The 19,389-nt window shown below is 38.3% G+C and overlaps 1 protein-coding gene and 1 long non-coding RNA gene across 4 annotated transcripts in view; both read left to right on the forward strand.

The window, feature by feature from the left end:
• The window catches only part of LOC149831277 (uncharacterized), a 62,580-nt gene extending 61,035 nt beyond the window's left edge, over positions 1 to 1,545 (forward strand). For 2 of the 3 annotated variants that reach the window (XM_090013791.1, XM_090013790.1), the window contains one exon: positions 571 to 959. In XM_090013791.1, coding sequence (XP_089869917.1) covers positions 571 to 600 — 30 coding nt within the window. In that variant the 3' untranslated portion in view covers positions 601 to 959. Of the gene's footprint in view, positions 1 to 570; positions 960 to 1,335 lie in introns of those variants that run through there. The other variant, XM_090013792.1, reaches the window with a different exon arrangement.
• Positions 1,546 to 9,580: 8,035 nt separating this feature from the next.
• Positions 9,581 to 10,685, forward strand: LOC149831278 (uncharacterized). Its single transcript, XR_016433003.1, has 2 exons — positions 9,581 to 9,706; positions 10,388 to 10,685. It is a non-coding gene; the product is annotated as an uncharacterized LOC149831278 (long non-coding RNA).
• The last annotated feature ends 8,704 nt before the right edge of the window (positions 10,686 to 19,389 follow it).

A 19,389-nucleotide genomic window follows, 5' to 3' on the forward strand; every position in this document is an offset into this window, starting at 1 on the left:
ATTCCTTATGTGGCATTGATCTAAGTGTGTAGAAAAAGTATCATACATTTTCTAAATTTCTCTGTTTTCCCCCTTTTACGGGACAATCATGCTGAATCATACAAGAGGTAATGGCATTTGGGTTCACGATATTGATGGTTTGGGATAGGAGTCATCTGCTTCCCATGCACTGATCCTTCCCAGTGCGATTCCTTAGCTAGTCATAATGAGCTATTTCAAGCATGCCCTTTGTGATGATTGATCGACCTTTGTCATACTGAGCTATTTCAAACATAATGCTCTTTGTGATGATGGATCAAATGCATGACAAAAGACTGCATCATTGGTAACTGGTATGACAGCATCTTCCATTTGCGGTTTCAGTCAGAAAATGGAATTGTTTACTCTGCTCTGAATTGTTCAGAATCTTCCGACCTATTTTAACTTCCTCGGTCTAGTCAACCTTATGTTCTGAGCTTTTGAAAATTCGTGTATTTGTCATGAATGGTAGGGTATGCTATTTCCTTTTCTCCAGTTATATAGAGATATTCATGTGGTGATCGGGGTTCTTTTTCCTTGTTTCTGTGTCAGGTTCTACAGAGAGAAGCGAGGCTTGGTTGACATTTGAACTACGCATGATTTGTAGCCATGAATTGGGAATTGCACTTCTGGGCTTGGTTTATTTTAAATTGTTTTCAGCTTATCGGATATCCTTGAGCAGCTGAAATATATTTGTAATAGAGTTTGGGAGTTGCACTTCTCAAAAATCTCGAATATGACCAACAATGTAGACTTAGGTGACAGTTACCTTTGTTCATTCCTCTGAGGATTAAACACTGCTTTTTTCTCATAGGTTTTCCATTTGCTGAAGGGAAACAACACATTCGGTACAAAATTTAAGATTACATTTTGGACCGTCTGCATCTTTTCAATGGGTGTTTTCAATGTTCAATGGCTGTCAAAATGAAAATGTATTAGAATGATATGATGCCTTCAGAACCATTTTGAAATGCATGTTTTGTCTGCTTAAAACTGTGCTGTTCATATTCCTTTTGTCATTAATCATCTAGTATAGCTGCCCAATTCATGGTCCTTGAAACTGAAGGTCCGTGCAGTTACCATTTGACATTGTGGGATGTTGCTCTGTGACAGATTTGACATCTTGTTTTCTTTTCTTTTGGGGGGTGGATGTGGTTGGGTGCGGGGGATCTGAAACATGGAGCCTATGGTAGCGGGTGCAGTTTGTTAAGTTTGGTCAAATTCGATCCATTTCCTATGGTCTTAAAATGCAATGTTGGGGGACAAGGTCGATATCCTTTTGACCCTACTGCCCCTTTTGATCCTCTTCTTATTAAGGTCCCACACTGAAGAAGGAAGAACTGAAGAATCACTTCTAGCGGACGATATGGAGCTCTTACGGGCTAGTGGGACTGCGGGTGAGCTGTTCACTTAACATTGGGCGCTGCTAGGAATGTCTGGCCAGGGACTGTTACCCTCCAGCAGTCTCTCTCTCTCTCAAATAGTTTTAATTTTTAAGTAACTCTGAAAAATCGTGGACTATGACTTGAACTTTGGATGTTGGAAATTCTGTAAGTAAACCCAACTGCTTTTGAGAAACTTGTCAAAATCTATCCATACTCAGTATCACCAAATACCGGTGATATTGAATATGGAGCAACAGGTCTCTCCCTCTCCTGTCTCAACTGATGGAAAGGAGATGAGTCCGTGAAGAGTTAAGGAAAAAAAAACTCCTGTCCCCTCACCAACAGGTGAGGGACCCGAAGCCGAATAAGATTGTCATATTGAATATTGAATATGACATAAGCGATGGCAAGGAGATGCGTCCGTTCAAGAGTTTAGGAAATGAAATCTGTGTACCCTCACCATCAGATATGTTTGTGGTTTATTCAATGTCACCAAATATGGCCATTTTATGATATCGAATATGACAATGTATTCTCGAGATTTTGTTCATCTAAAAATATGAAGATTTCCAGATAATTGCAGTTATATTGGGTTCTTTCTAAACATTGTTTTAAGAAATTGTATTGCATAATTCAATTTTTTTGTTAATTTGTGTTTTTTCATAATTCAAGTCATGTTTTTACATGTTGTGCAGAAAATGTTCAATTGTTTATTCCATTTTATTTTATATTTGCTTGTTTTTCTTGTCTTGTGTTTGTAGTGGTAGTGATTGATGTTCAATGCCTTGATAACGCTTCATGGAGGTTTTAATGCTTCAGCTAGATATCTCAATTAAACATATCTTAATCCCATACAAGATACATGTTTTGAAAATAATTCTTCAGATATGCCTTTGGTTAAAGGATCATTACTCATATAAGTGGTAGGTAGGTAATTGATTGTAATTTTACTATTCTCAATCACGTCATGAATAAGGATAACAGTGGACCGGGGCGGGGGACAAGGTCTCCACCCTCGCCCCGTATCAAAATTTTGCCCTCCATCCCTGCCTTCATTCTTGCACGGGTTTTGATTTTAACCTTCATTCTTGATCTATTTTTTGTTTCATGTCCTCAATCCCCCGTCTAAATGGGTTGAGGCGGGGCGGGGTTTCATTTCCTTGGTCCTTCCGCCATTGTCACCTTTCGCTGTTAAAAGAAAATGAGAAGAGAAATGGTAGCTCGTGCGACTCATTAAAGGAGATGGGAGAGATTCGAGAGAAGGTTTTACATTAGGGTTAGGAATATATATATATATATATATATATATATATATATATATATATATAAAAGATTTTATAACATATATAAGGGTATAATAGTAACTTTCTTAACAGGGATCGGGGACGAAGCGGGGTGGAGCAAGGCGGGGGCAAAAGTAAGTCCATCCCCGCACAGATTTTGATTTTAACCTTCATCCTCAGTTCATTCCTATATTCATGTCCTCCATCCCCGGTCCAACCGAGGTGGGGCGGGGCTCCATTTTCCCCCGGTCCACTGCCATCCTTACTCATGAACATAATGATAGTTTACCATTATGTGTTTGCTTTTACAACTGTCTGCTCTACTCTTCATAAGAGTAATACTTGTTTAATTGTCACGTTAAATTTGCATTGGCCTATTAGTTATAATCCATCTTCAAATCGTTGATGAAGCGCTTATCCAAACAACAAAGATGACAACAGTATTGCCGTGAGGCGTGCATCTTTGTTTGGGTCAAATGGGGTCAAAGCCCCCATTTGACCCAAAAAAGAGGGAGGTCCAACTGATTAGGGCTTCCACCCTCTCGTCTCTCACCCTCCTCTCTCTCATTGTCTCCCTCTTTCTCTCTCTGCTGAAAGGAGGAAAAAGAAGAAGAAAAAAATGGTCTCCCTCTCTCTCACTGCATCTCGACTCTCCCTCTTCTCTCTCGCTCTCAACTCTCTCTCATGTCTCGTGTCTCGTTGTCTCTCTTTCTCTCTCTTGTGTCTCGTATATCTCCATTTCTCCCTCTCCTCGTGTCTCATTTCTTCTTCTTTCTTTGCATCTTCTTCTCCTCTTGCTCGCCTTTTCCCTCTTCTTTTGATTGTTTTTTGTATGTTTTTATTTTTTTGAATTTTTATTTTTCTGTAAAAGCATGCATAGTTAATTTGTCAAATAATTTTTTCTATAAAATCCTAGAAGCATGTTAATTTTGTTGATATATGCCTAAGTACAAAACATAGCATACAACAAAGCTAATACCAGACCAACAATAAAGTTAATATCATACCAACAACAAAGCTACAAAGCGAATATAAGACCAACAACAAAGTTAATATCAGATCTCATACATCAAGCTTCCAATAACATTGCATAAGGGACATTCAATCTTTCTTGTCCTTTACTTGGACAATCATTCTTACTTAATTTTACCTCTTTTTACTATGGGTGTATTGACTGACTTGCAATCACTCATTCTAAACTTCTTGAATATGTGATTGATATATCTTTCTTAACTCAAGCTAAAAAGTTTAGATTTTTTTTCTTGAATAATTTTAATGAACATAGAATGTCTCTTTTTGTATCTTTCATTTCAAATTATGAATTTAACCATGATTTGGTTATGACCATTATCTCATTGTCTTTTCCAATCAAAAGAATGTCGCATATCCACATATAAAGAAAAAATAGAAAATTTGCTCACTTTTTTAAACATAAACACAACGATCAAATCTATTTGCCACAACTCCTAGTGTAGTAATTGCCTTATAAAACTTCAAATACCAGTGATGTGGTGATTATTTTAGTCCATGTATGGATTTTTTCAACATATACACTTTATCCTCTTAGCCTTTAACCATATATCTTTTAGGTTTCATAAAAATGCTTTATTTTAGATCACCATTTAAGAATATGGTTTTGACATCCATCTGATATAGATCTAAATTATAATATATTATAATAGCCAAGATTATCCTTATTGAGGCAAGTTTTGCAACTAGTGAATATGTACCAACATAGTCTAACTCTTTTCTCTGATAAAATCTTTTAGCTACTAGTCTAGCTTTAAATTTGTGTATACTACCGTCGAAGTTATATTTCTTTCTTAATATTCATTTGCATCTAATGAATTTTTTTTCCTCAGGTAGATTAATCAATTTCTAGACTTGGTTTTTCTTAATGAACTTAATTTTCTCGTTCATGGATTTTATCCCTGTTGATTCATATAGGTTAATTGTCTTACTCTAAGATAAGTTATCTTTTGTATCATCATGATCTATTGAGTAACATAGTTTCTCTGATAGTAAACATAGTAGTCATCTAAGTACGAAAGAGGAACTCTTGACCTTTTGTAGCCATGCGAAGGAGAATGCTCACTAGCAGTTGGTTCATCATAACCTAACTACTCATAAGAATCGTCAGAGTCATAGATGAGATCAGATGGATCATCTTCATTTATTTCAGAAATGTTGGGTTCCATGTTTTGCTCTTTCAGGAATGCAACAACTGTACTTTCAATCAAACCCTTATCAGGATGATAATTTTTGAATAATTTTGGATAACCAATAAAGGTATATCTTATAGATCTGTTGTATAATTTATCTTTTGATCGATCTATAACTTTTATGTGAGCTACAGAACCCCATCTACGAAGATAACTAAGGTTTGGTTTTCTTTCAGTCCCTAATTCATAGGGTGTAGAGATAATCGCTTTACAAAACTTTGTTACCATTGTGCACACCATGTAACAAAACTTTGATACCATTGTTGGTTTTTAGGATAATGTATGTGTGTGTCTATATATATATATATATATATATATATATATATATATATATATATATATATATATATATATATATATATATATATATATATATATATATATATATATATATATATATATATATAGAGAGAGAGAGAGAGAGAGAGAGAGAGAGAGAGAGAGAAGGGTTTGGATACCACCGGCTTAGGGGAGATTTGAGCTTTGGACTATCTATAGTGATCAGGCACGGATATATATAGCCCTTCCATGGGTAGCCATTTTCCCGGCCATTAAAATGTAATATTTATGCCATGCATTCAGAAATTCAGAGAAAACAAAATAAAATTTAGTTTTGATTCTAAAACAATTTATGTAATGAATTTTTGATAAAACGTTTTAGATTTGCACACTAAACGGGCAATCCATGCATTAATGAGAGAGGGCTCTTCTCTCTCTTTAACGCATGGATCTCATGCATGAGATAGGCAGCATGAACACCTCTGTTGCCTTTTTAGGCCAACACATCGACCATTTTTCACCCTTCCATCGATTGAGGAATGACCGAGTATCTTTTTTTAGTTTTTAATTATATTTGGCCATTTTTTTGGCTACCCACCAATTGAAAAATGGCTGGGATGTTGTCGCCCTTCTCAAGTGGTAGCATCCTAGCTATTTTTCAGCCAATAGGTGTTTGGAAAATATACAGTTGTTTTTTTTCTTGGTAATATTGTGACAATTTTTCAGCCGCCAAAGACCAAAAAATGGCTGCGCTGGTGTTGCCTGAAAATAACACCACCATCCAGGCCATTTTCCAGCTTGTAGGTAGCAGAAAATAGCCAGCCTCTAGTTTTTTTTTTAGTTTGTAATGACCAAAAACATGAAAACCAAGTTTTTTGTCATCCAAACATATTACCTAGGTAGGCTTTTAGCAAACTAGATTTGTCTAAAACTGGGTTTTTAGAGAAAACCAAGTTTTTGATGAACCTGGTTTTGCCCTTGTCATCCAAACAAGACTTAGTTTACAGTTCGACATCTCTACTTGGGACTTTCGAGCTTTACAAAGTTTTTTCAAAGATTATTTTTGGATAGAAATGACCAATTTTCCCACATATGAAAACTAGGCAACTCAGCTTTTGTTTTAATCTTGAAGTTTAAGCATAATGTGTTAGAGAATGATCCTTTGACCTACCGGTAGATCGAAGAAAAAGGCACAAAAAAAGCAAAAGGAGAAAACAACCACACGAAAACAAAAATTTTAAGTGGTTCGATGAAAGCTGACTACGTCCACAACTGCTCTGAGCCTTCTTCTTACATGCATAGGATAATGCCTCTTTAAATAAGGGAAGTATATGAATTTTATATGGAATCTATTAGTATTGCTCGATATAACAAAGAGTCTACAGTAAAATTATAGAAATACCCCACTTAGAAAACAAACTCCATGCTCCTCCAACATAAAGTGAGCCTCTTTGTGTCATTATTTATTCGTGCTTTTTACATTACGGAGAGTAGATTTAGTTTGTTCATGATTTTCATGATCAGCACTTTGCTGTTTTTGGATTCTGTGGATGATTGTGTTATTTAGGTATAAATAAGCTTTATGTTTGAGATATCCAAACCAGGTCTTTGTCCCCATTTGGACGTGTTGAAGTCCAAAATCCATCAATTTGGGTCTGGTTTGCAACGCCACTCTCTTAACTTGGATTTTCCAAAGAAAGAAATTTGACTGATTCAAATGTTCAAAAAACAGCAAATCAAAGCCCAAAATTTTTTCTTACAACATGGAACTCCTTTTTATGGCCATTTTTCCTACTCTAAGAAGCTGTTTTCAGGACCCGTTAAAACTTTTTTTGCAGTTACCAGTTGCCTTAGTTTAGCTTATCAACGGTATGGCCAAACATTTGAACGAGTATTTAAGACATTCCTTTGGAATTTTTGTTCTCAGATCACATAAAGGATTGAAGGAAAAAGGTGAGGTTATCCTCTATATTTTCAATTTTTATTTTGAAATTCTGCTCTAATAAATGCGTTCAGCAGATTGATTTACTAGAAATCGACACTTGGATCATGCATTTTGAATGAAAAAAATGGTATTTGGAACCTCAAAATTTTATGAAAATTATAAGCTTCGGAATCAAATGCTCCAAGAAGTGATTCCTAAAAAAACAAGCATATACCATCAAAATTTTGAAAAAAATACCGAAAATCCAATAGCATGTTTCATTTAGCACTGTGCCTCTCTCTCTCTCTCTCTCTCTCTCTCTCTCTCTCTCTCTCTCTCTCTATATATATATATATATATATATATATATATATATATATATATAATCACAGCTGGCAATTACAATCACAACTTATACTTTTCTCATGTTTTCTAACCTATGAGATTATGATTGTGATTTACAGTGGCAAGATTTTGGGAAAATCCAAAAACATGCCCTTAAAGCTTTTTGTTTTTCTAAGCTTGTTTTCTTCTCTTTAATAGATCATGTTGATGAGAAGCTCATCCACCCCTATTTTGGGATCCCTCCCAAACTACCGTTCGGTTTGTAGAAATTCCATACAAGAAAGCAGCCTCAGAATCTGTTGCTCAGGCAGGTCTTCTCCTGGGCACCAAAATAAACCAAGCCGGATCAGGCGAACCCGATCTGTCGACGATATGAAAGGTACTGGATTACCCTCACCCAATTCAAAAAATTCCACCGACATCCCTGAGACCCGATTTGGCGATCCGTTGGCGACGAATTGGAGGACCCAGACGCGGATCAAATCCATCCCTTCCTTTTCATCTTTTGAGACAATCAAAGAAAGTGAGGAAGAAATGAGCGGGTCGGATTACAAGAGTGACAGGTTCAGTTTTCCGGTTTTGGATCCAGCTGGCACCATGGGCAGGTTATTCGGGTCCGAGGTTTCGGTTCATAGGCCTGCTTTTGGCTGGGAAACAGAAGGCTTATGTCTTGCAGGTGGCTTCGGTGTTGATTCGGCAGATCTAGGCCCTGGGACCCATCAATACAGTGAGGATGTGGAAGTTATGGAAAATCATTTTCAGAAATTGGTGGAAGTGGACCCTAACAATCCACTTGTTCTCAGGAACTATGCCGTCTTTCTCCATGAGGTGAGACACAAGCTTGTAGCTCTATAGTCTTGGCTGGTTGGGTCCAACTGGAACAATTTGAACCAGTTTCATCTTTGAATTCATGCAGGATTGAGAAGTTTGCTAATTAGCACTGGATCCATAAATTTCCCGATTATGGATCAGATAGACAATTTTCATATCCAACTCGAAAAATGGGTTTTATATCCAACCCGATTATGAACCCAAGTATATACAATCTGATCCATATTCAGGGTCGGGCAAAGGGCCAGGCCACATTGGGTCGAAGCAATGCTGTTCTGGCCTGACTAGATCCAACCCAAATAAAAAGTGGTTTGCTAATTCTGGGACTGAGTAACATGTTTTCTAGATAGGCACCATGTGGGTTCATCCTTGCATGGCTTATAGAGTTTCTTTCGTGGGACTAGGGCATGGTCGGCAGGGTCAGTTTTTTTTTTTTTTCAAGATGAGGAACCATCACCGGGAACCGGATCACTTAATGGGCCTGCCTCCCTATGAGATATTAGACCCTGGGTGGGGTCGCCGATAGGGATGGCAGTGGACCGGGGGAAAGCGGGGATGAAGGGTGTGAAACGGGTATGGAGGCGGGGACGAAGGTTAAAATCCATCCCCGTCCAGGGATGGAGGCGGGGATGGACGTGCACTTTTCCCCGCCCCGTCCCCACCACGATCCCCGCCCCAACCCCACCCCGAACACTTTTCCCCGCAATATCCCCGCCCCGCCCTGCCTCATCCCGTTTGAACCGGGGATGGAGGACATGAAACGGGGATTAAGGCGGGGGTGGAGGATAAAATCTTGAGGCGGGGCGGGGGTGGGGACCTTGTCGCCCGCCCCGCCCCGCCCCGCCCCACTGCCATCCCTAGTCACCGACACTCAAGTCCTTGCGGAGCCCACCAGCTAAAGGCACCCGTACGCACGGTGGGAGTTGAACCTAGGACAAAGGGGTCAGCAGTCAGCACCTTCTCCCCACGTCTGCTGCCACCTGGGCAACCCGAGCGGGTCAGGCTGGATCCATGAAGCCTGAAACGCAAACCGAAACTTAACCATGACGGTCCAATGTGCATCCATATCCTTATGTGTCGCTAATGCAGAATCCTACGTATCGGATGTGGCTTAATTAGATTTGGAGATTAGTACAAGCAGTGATAATAGGCTTACTCATTTTCCTTGATAATCATGGTTGTGATTGGTGATGATGACTTTATGTTGCTGTTTCTTTTTCATGTTTGGCTGTTGGATCGGATGAAGACTAAACGTGATTACAAAAGGGCAGAAGAGTTCTTCAGTAGAGCCGTTCTTGCTGATCCAAAAGATGGTGAGATCTTGTCTTTGTATGCAAAATTTACGTGGGAAGTTCACCGCGACGAAAGAACTGCAGCTTCATACTTCGAGCACGCACTGAGAGTTGGCCCACATAACAAGTAAATCACTTTAGCCTATTACCTGCAAATGACAATGTCTGGCATGCCTTAACATTTCTCTCTAGTATATAGCTCTGTTTTGGAAACTAGTAGCTGAGATGAGAATTAATGCATCTGGAATGAGAAGTGACACTGTATTTACACTAAAGCATGTAATCGATGCTTTAGGATTTGGCAGCTGTCACTTCCTGAAATGCCACTTCCCATCCCCGCTACTTAGTTTCCCTACTGTTTTCAGCTCTGAACAATGCCTAGTGAATGGTGTTGAAATGTAGTGCTGCCGCAGCTGCCAACAACATTCTCAATGTAGTGTTTGGGAAACACCATTTCTCCTAAACAGTCGGAGCATAAAAACAGTAGGGAAACCACAACACATCTTCAAATTCAAGGCTCCCAAACAGAGCCTAAGTGATGCTCAACATAGGGCAAGGACACTATACACATGACTACAGCCTCTGTTGAGCTTCGTTCATCATTTCATGATATGATTTACAAATTATTTCTTGAGAATTTTGAGATGGCAAATGCAAGATAAGTTTATGGCTTATGTCCAGCATAGACCTATGTCCTAGAGTCCCCAAGAAATGAGCTTGTGATGCACCTAGAGATGACAATCACATACAAAATTTGTGCACTAAAATTACATAATTTTTTAATTGCCTTTTTGCTTATTTTTTGCAGCAAGGTGCTTGCAGCATATGCGTCCTTTATATGGAGCTCGGATGTAGAGGAAGAGATAATTAACAAGGATACTGTCCCTCACTGTTAAGGGTGGTCTTTTGTACAGCTTACCGGGTGATTGTGTACACCAGGAAAATGCAATTTAGCTTGCTGTCTGAATCTACGTTCATGTCGATCTTTAGTGTACAATGAAAATGTATCTAACAGGCACGATGTATTGTAGGTTATATTTAGATGTTCAGTATATTGTAGACAATCTTGTATTCTAGAAGAACAAATATATCTTTCATTCCTCTCATTTGGGTGAGACTATCGTTTTGAAATGCTTCCTTTCTGCTTTCTAAACCGACAATTGAGTTGAAGGCATAACCTATTTTCACTGTACTAAAGATGATTTTCGCGGGCATTTCTAGTTCTTTTGATGATAGCCGAGAACCTGGTCACTTAATGGGAAACAGATCCCATTATTTGAAATATGATGGGTTTTATCATACATTCAATCCTAGCCATCAGCAGAACCTTTTAGCCATTGATTGGATGGTTAGGATTGAATGTACGATGAAACCCATCCTATTTTAAATGATGGGATCCGTGTTCCACTTAAGGGCTTGCCGGCTATGAGGTAAACCCCATGTGGGGTCACCGACACTGAAGCCTTTACAGAACCATAAGTTAAAGGCACCAGGTCCGCTGTCACTTGGGCCACCCCGCCTGGGGAAAAGGGGCTTAAAAGTTAAAATAACATTTTCCTTAGTCGGTCATTATTTTTTACACAGAGAGAGAGAGAGAGAGAGAGAGAGAGAGAGAGTTGTTCATAAACAACCCGAAAGCTAACATAGTGGTTTTCTACATATAGACACGCACACAGAAAGACACAAAATTTACAAGCAACTGTCATAGTCTTCTTTCCTGCCGTCCCACCCAAGAAAAAAAAACACTAAACATCACCATTTATATCTATTTAAACCGTAAAGTTGTTGCAAGAATCATCTCAGTGTCACTCTGCGAGCAGAAACGCATTCAAACTAGGGAAGCCTGTGAACAAGAAAAATAGTAAACGCAGGGACGGACCCAGAAACTTTTATTGTGGGTGGGGGTGGCGGTGGGCGAACATAAACCAAAATTTTTTTTAGGGGGGCCAGAAAATTTTTTTTTTTGGGGCAGAATTTTGATAGAAGCAAACTGGAGCAGAACAGGAAAACTACAAATCATACCAACAGAAAATCAATAATAAGTTTGGCAAATTAAGTAACAATATATATATATATATATATATATACACGGTGCTCCCAGAGTACTCCTTTTTAATAGCCATTGGATCTTTTGAAATCCAACGGCTATGATGCATCTCAAATCACTTGGTTTCCAAATTTCGATGAAAAGGGAAACTGAGCATTTAAGAAAGATTTACTTTCTTAAATGTTACATGACTCTCCCTCTCTCTCTCACACACATGCATATGTGGATCTCATCTCTCTCACATGACATGGACGATGGCATGCACACACATGCATCCATGTCCATGCACTTTGGACATAAATGCATGTGAGCATGTCGTCATGATCACACATGGATGCATAGATGATGACATGCTCATACATGTATCCGTTGATGATGGCATGCTGTATTCATGTCTAACAACAATGCCCAATGTGGAAGGGCAAGGATGCATGTGTCACATGCTATCATCCGTGTCTATCCACATATGCATGTGTGAGTGAGAGAAAGAGATCGTCATCCATGTTTATCCACATATGTATGTGAGAGAGAGATATGTAACATTTAAGAAACTCAATGTTTCTTAAATGTACATCCTTGAAATAAGCCCCATTAATTTCTCTTTTAATGGTAATTAATTTGAAAGTCCCATTTAAGTAAGCTTAATGCACATTTAAGGTGCGTCTTGGATCACATTAATAAAATCTTTCTTAAATATTCATCCTTGAAATATGCCCCATTAATTTATCTTTTAATGAGAATTTGAAAGTTCCATTTAAGTAAGCTGCATGCATCTTTAAGGTGCATCATAGCCGTTAGATCTTTTAAGATCTAACGGTTGTTACAAGCGAATAGGTGCTCCGGGATCACTGTATCATATATATATATATAATGTGTGAGTGTGTGTAAAATTGTTAGGTCATGACCAGTTTTATGTCCTAACCATACTATAACAATTTTTAAACAGTTCAAAATGCATAGTTGTAGGTATTTTCTTTGTCTATTTAGGGATATATCCTGCATGGCTTCCTTAGTGGAAGACATACGAAAGAGGTATTTTTCATGTTCAGATATGCTTTTATAGCAATAAAATATCAATGGCTCATATTGTACGAAAACTTTCTGATAAATGATTGAGTTTTTAGATGAGTAAATTCGATTCAAAGCATTTTTTTTTAGTAAATAAACGATGATAGACACATCTACAAGTTCAATTGATGTAAAAACAACTTACAATTATGTTTATTTCAAGTAATTGGGAGATAGAACTGCACAAAACCAACACACATGTATATAAAGCACATATAGACAGAGAGAATCGTGGCTCACTTGCTGCAATTGACACGGAGGGAGAGGGGGACATGAAATGGGAAGCCACGCCTACGGGGAGAGTCGACAAGGTGCTCTCTCTCAAGTGGTGGAATTGGGAGGCCTGCTTCTTGATGCACTCGCAGAATTGCACCCTCTCTTCATGTGTGTGGATCATGCTCTGTAGTTTGTCCACGCTATCACAACAGTCTGGCATGGGCTGTAACGCCCCAAATAATTAACTCAAAAGTTTTGAAATAATTATTTTTCTAAACATCAGTGGAAAAGCTTTATTACATCCTCAGTCAATTTATTTGGGCGGGTTACAAGCAATAGTGCAGAAGCAATAACAGTAAACTCTTACATTGAATTATTACAAGTCATCAATTACAAACTTAATGAGTTTATTACAAGTCAGAGTTCCTCAGGACATCCGCGGAAGATATGGTCGTCACATGGCACTGTTCACAGCGACGATCGCAATCGCTCACCTTTCTCTATTTTCTGAAAATATTAATTCAGAAGGGGTCAGACTACACCGACTGAGTAAGAAGCATAATATTCATATGAAAACTTTTGGGTAGTAACAAACTTTTGAATAAACGTGGATTTACCATTCATTTAATTAAAGCATTTCATGACATATTGCATAAAGTATAGTCATCAATGTACAACACATCCTATTTATGACTCATATTTAAGCTATCACATTTTTTATGTAAAGAAAACAGATCTGAGTTAAGCACCATGTGAATGAATCACAACAAACTCTGAAAATTGCAACATCAAGCATTATGCAACTACTTAAAGATTTTCAGAAATGCACTAACTTTATGTTTTCTCTTGTTAATTACCCTGTGGGTACGCACATGCATTCGACATCGTAGCAGACCGAGACCACACGGGGGTTTATTTGTTTTCAATTAGTACTCCATATGACTAGCCGTACAGAGGTCCAAAGGGGCCGGTTCATGACCGAAAGATTACTTCCCAATGGCTAAAATTAAAATTAGGATGTACCCTGTAACTTCTACAGAAGACTTGGATCTATCACCTAGGACGTATTGGTAGTCCTGACCCCCTAACTCCGAGGACTGGGGACCGGGTGAGACGCCTCGCTCTCACAAAATAAAATTATCCCATGGAGCTTGTACCATCTACCCCCTCCAAGGTAGACCATGGGTCCGGTAATATACACCATCTTTCAGGTGTACCCAAAACCCTGTGAAACCAGTAACATATACCGTTGTCAAGTATACCCAGAATCCCGGGAAACTAGTAATATCACTACAAGAAAACCGTGGATTAGCGACGGCCTCTATCCATCGCTAATCCGTCGCTAAGCCATCGCTAAACTGTTTAGCGACGGCTTAGCGACGGATTAGCGATGGATAGAGGCCATCGCGAATTTTTGCTCGCTAATTAGCAGAAAAAATTATCTGTTGTTAATTTCGTCGCTAATTTGCGACAGATTAGCGACGAACATTATCCGTCGCTAATCTGTCGCTAAATTTTTTAAAAAAAAATAAAAAAAAATTGATCCTTGTCGGGCGGTATTCTGGCAGCACTAAGCCGGACTTATACCGCACCCGATAGGCATTGCATGCACAGAACGATCGCTCTGCCTCATCGCGAACCGGCGTCGCCGTCCTTCATGAACCGGTGCTCTCCGGCGTCGCCGTCCTCCATGAACTGGCACCGTCATCTTTCGTGAACCGGCGTCACCGTCATCCTCCGTGGACCGGCGTCATCGTCCTCCGTGAACCGGCGCCGACGTCCTCCAGCGATCGCCGACCGTCCTCCGCTGTCACCGTCCTCCGTGAACCGACGTTGTTGTCCTTCGTGAACCGGCGCCGACATCATCCAGCGATTGCCGACCGTCCTTCGGCGTCGCCGTCCTCCGTGAATCGGCATTGTCGTCCTCCGTGAACCGGCACCGATGTCCTCCAGCGATCGCCGACTGTCCTCCGGCGTCGCCGCCCTCCACTCTCATGTACATGCTCTCCAACGCGCTCTCCGACGTCGCTCGGTTTAAATCGAGCGCGATCGATTTAAATTTCGAACGGGGAGAGAGGGAAAATTTCGCGCTCGGTTTAAATCAAAAATTAGCGACAGATTAGTGACGAAAAAATTCCCTCGCTAAAATGTTTTTCTTGTATTGAGAATTAGCGACGAAATAATTGTTGTCGTTAATTCGTTGCTAATTAGCGACGGATTAGCGATGAAACAACTTTCATTGCTAATCTGTCGCTACTTAGCGACGGATTCATTAAGAAAGTTTTCTCTAGCTAATCTGTCGCTAATTTGCGACAGAAAAAATCCGTCGCAAATTTCCGTCGCTAATTAACATTTTTCTTGTAGTGTATATACCGTCTTTCAGGTATACCCAGAATCTCTTATTTATTTTATATGTGCATATTTTTCATTCTTGTTTATTTGGGTCCAGTAACATACACCATCTTTCAGGTATACCCAGAGCCCTAGGAAACCAGTAACATATACCATCTTTCAGGTATACTCAGAATCCCAATAGAAACTGGTAACATATACCGTCTTTCAGGTATACCCAGAATCTAGATTTTTCATTTATGTGATTATGTATTAATTTAACTTTTGTTTTTTGTGCTAGGGTATACGTATCGTACCTCACTGGTTATGCTTCCACATGGCATACCCAAACTTTATCATTTCTTAATTAAGTGCTCGTATGGCACTATCAGCATTCTGCGAAACCACATGTTCAGTTTCAATTTGTACTATTGTGCCTTTGTAGTTTTTATCTTATTAGTGTAATTATAACAAAAATATGCATTTAGCAACAAGTGATTCATGCATTGAAACATTGGTCACAACCTTCATATGTTAATCACATAAAAAAACATGTGCAACATAAATATGTCATGGATATCTCAATCATTCGCTATATTCATCGACACATAACATTCTTTTCATAAGCATATAATAAAATCATCATGCTATTTAAGCATGTGCACTAAAGTGAGCTTTTGCCCTAACCAATGTATGTGCGCATTGGTGTGTTTCAAACCTAATATGAGTATGTGCATGATAGTGAATCTCAAATGTAACACATATTTCATTTGTAGGGAAAATAACAAGTATGATTTTCATTTTCAACATTCCACAATTTTGAAGAATGAGATAGACATTCATTTCGGAAACAAATAGTACAATGTGCAACTTTTGCACAAGTGTGTCTGCGTACACTATTATGGCAAAAAACCATCCAAATTTATATTTTATTTTTTTAGAGTATCAAATAGAACAAGGATACATATACCATTGACGTTTTGCAAATTCGAGAAATTGTTTTCTCATAAGATTGTACTGAGCTCCTTTATATATATATATATATATATATATATATATATATATATATATATATATATATATATATATATATATATATATATATTCTTGAGACGGTTGTCGGGTTGCGACAAGTCATTGGCATGCTGCAAATATGTTGCGACCACGAAATAGATGCACCAACAAGGTGGTGCACTCAACTAGTTGTTTGGGTACAAGACAAGAGGATATGCCAATCAATGGTAGGAATGAATACTAATTACCACATATTGTTTGCTATTGAATACCAATTAGCATGAAACAAAAACAAATGAAGTCTATATTGATAAACATGGGTATTAATACCTTCCAAACAAATGATACCAAAATTTTCACAAATAAAACAAACACCCTTTACGTAAGTCATGAGGTCCATAATTCATTTATTACCCAATATGATTGAGTCTTAATCAATGCACTTGCTTCCCCGCACTCCTAAGTGAAAGGCCAAGGTTTGGGTCATAATGGGTGGTGGTTCCAGACCTTACCAATTATGGTAGACTCTTATAGGTCTGCTGCCTATAGCACCAACAACGCCACCCTACCTCGGGTCACCTTGGGTCAACTTAGGTCGACTGGGACAGATCAACCAAACTGGTCAGATCTGTTCAGTCGTGATTACACTAGAAAGAAAAAGACGAGATTGGGTTCAAATCGACCTTTGCCCGTTTTCCACTTCCGTTGCACACACACACACACCACTTAATAACCAGATTCGATTGGGTATTATAAAAGGTGAGACATCACGCAAGATGATAACACCTTCCGTAAATGATATTAATCCAACAAACAACACATAATCAAAGGGTATTCAATAAAAATTTTGGACTTGTAACCAAAAATAAAACCCCAATCATGTATGTCATGGCACCCCATCATGCATACATGCTGCATGCGTATAGTAATTTACATCTAAAATTAACATGAGGTTTGGACTATGTTGTATACATTCTTCTTTTGAAAGTCCTCACAATACATATATTACCCTAGTTACATGATAACATAACACATCATTTCATTCCAATATTCCTCTAACATTAGCATGCATGCCATGAAGTCATGCATTGCATATGCCCACCTGACTACATGACTCAGTCATGTACATTTTTTTTATAACTAGAGGAAATGACGTGCTTCCTAATATGAGTATAACATTGATTTTTTTTTTGCAAATAGATCTTAACGTTCATCTTAATATGAACAACAGAAATATGATGTCCAGCATCACTAGTCCATTCAAACCTCAAAACCTTGTCATGTGAACCAAGTTCGTAGGCAGGACGTCCAACTCACGATAATACACAAATAAAATTTGTGCTATCGATCAGGGATTCGAGGATTAGATGACGAAATTCAAATTAGATGCTGATATCATTCTAGAAATAAAAAAAATAAAGCTTAAGATAATACCTAAAGTTTTTTTTTGTGACAGTCTAGTTATCAAGTAAACGACGATGTCACATTTAGAACCCAACATTAGCTCTAATCTAGAATCTGATGTTCCATTTTCTTTAAAGATACTAACATTAATAAATGACATCATTGAACTTTTTGTTGGAAACAAGACAATGTATATAATTTCTGGTGTCTTTAAGAGAAGAAAAATATCATAGAACATAATATACTTAATGGTAACAACCTAAAATTTTTAACCGTGTACTGAGCCTATACAGGTTCTTATCGTATTTCAAAAAAAATGAATACACCAAAAACTAAATCATCCACCATGCTATAACATAAATGATCATCATAAGCTTAACCATCCGACCTCCAACAATCTATTTTGTGTGATTTTTTTTTTGTATATGCATATTTGAAAAAAACAAATGCAGATTGTATCACATAGTAGATCGGTAATCAACATATTGGTCTATGCCAAAAGATGTTGAAACGCTAAGGTTCACCTGGATATGAATTTAGACTTACATCTACAGAAAAATATGCAGATTTGATTATTTTCGTAGCTACTTTCTGAAATATATGTATCATAGTACATGTATTCGCATGGCCAAATGCATATATGTGCCCCACAGTACTGTGCACATTCATAGAGAAGTTATGCCCTTACTTCTTCTGACGATTCAAATCATCGAGCACTCTTGCGTGGCATGACCGGTTCTAAGCTCGAAATCCTTCCTCTGGTGGCTGCCTCGTCCAACACTCCACTCAATTTTAATGGCTTGGCAGGGCTGAGGTAGTAGGGAAGAAAGAGAAGAGAGGAAAATCATGGGGAGTAAGAGGGAAGAGAGAGAAATGGCTGGGATAGAGAAAACATGAAAGAAGGATGAAGATAAATCGAAAATAATACTTTTTTGTAAAGTCCCTTCTCCTTCCATTTTTTTTTTTGAAACTATCCGTCCCATTCAATGCCCCTTGTAAAACCCCCCCTTCCTTTTCGAAATTCATGGGAATGGAAACCTTCCCAAAGAAAAACGCTTGGGTTTCCCCTTTGGAAATTCGCTCAGCCCCCTCTTTCCTTGAAAATATGGTTTTCATTAAAGTCACTTTAATGGGGAGCTACAAATTTGAAAAAAAAAATGAATTGACTTATTTTTCAAAAAGAATCCAACACACAAGGGGATTTGAACCTGAGTCCTCCTCCCTAAGGGGCAACAAACCCCACCAGTGCGCTATTTTGTATTTTGTTGCATATCCTTGCAATGTTATTTTATTTAACCCTTGTTAACCTTTTGGCAGAATTTTCAAAAATGACATTTTTCCACACGTCTTCTTCTTGTGCTATGGAATTTCAAAATTGAGTTGCCTCCTCGTTCGGCGTTGCGCTCCACCACATTGCTACTCCATCACTTGTTGCTCTTTGTTCGCCATCCATTTTTTTTAAGTGTATATGGCATCTTTATTAATTCATTTATATACAAAATGGTTTTCGACGAATCTCAAATACGAGTTGGCTCAAAGATATATTTTAGATCTCCTGCACTTTCTAACTAGATTTTTGGATCTTGATCAAGATTCAACCATATTTGGATCTATTAAGATCCAATTGGATTCTAATTGAGTTTTGGATCCATCTAGGATCTGAATCCATACATCATATCCAAATCCAAATACTGGATACATTTGATCCTGTTTGGATTCAAGATCCATTT

This window comes from Nuphar pumila, chromosome 7 (genome assembly GCF_984573655.1).
Source record: "Nuphar pumila chromosome 7, dmNupPumi1.hap1.1, whole genome shotgun sequence".
Lineage (NCBI taxonomy): Eukaryota > Viridiplantae > Streptophyta > Magnoliopsida > Nymphaeales > Nymphaeaceae > Nuphar > Nuphar pumila.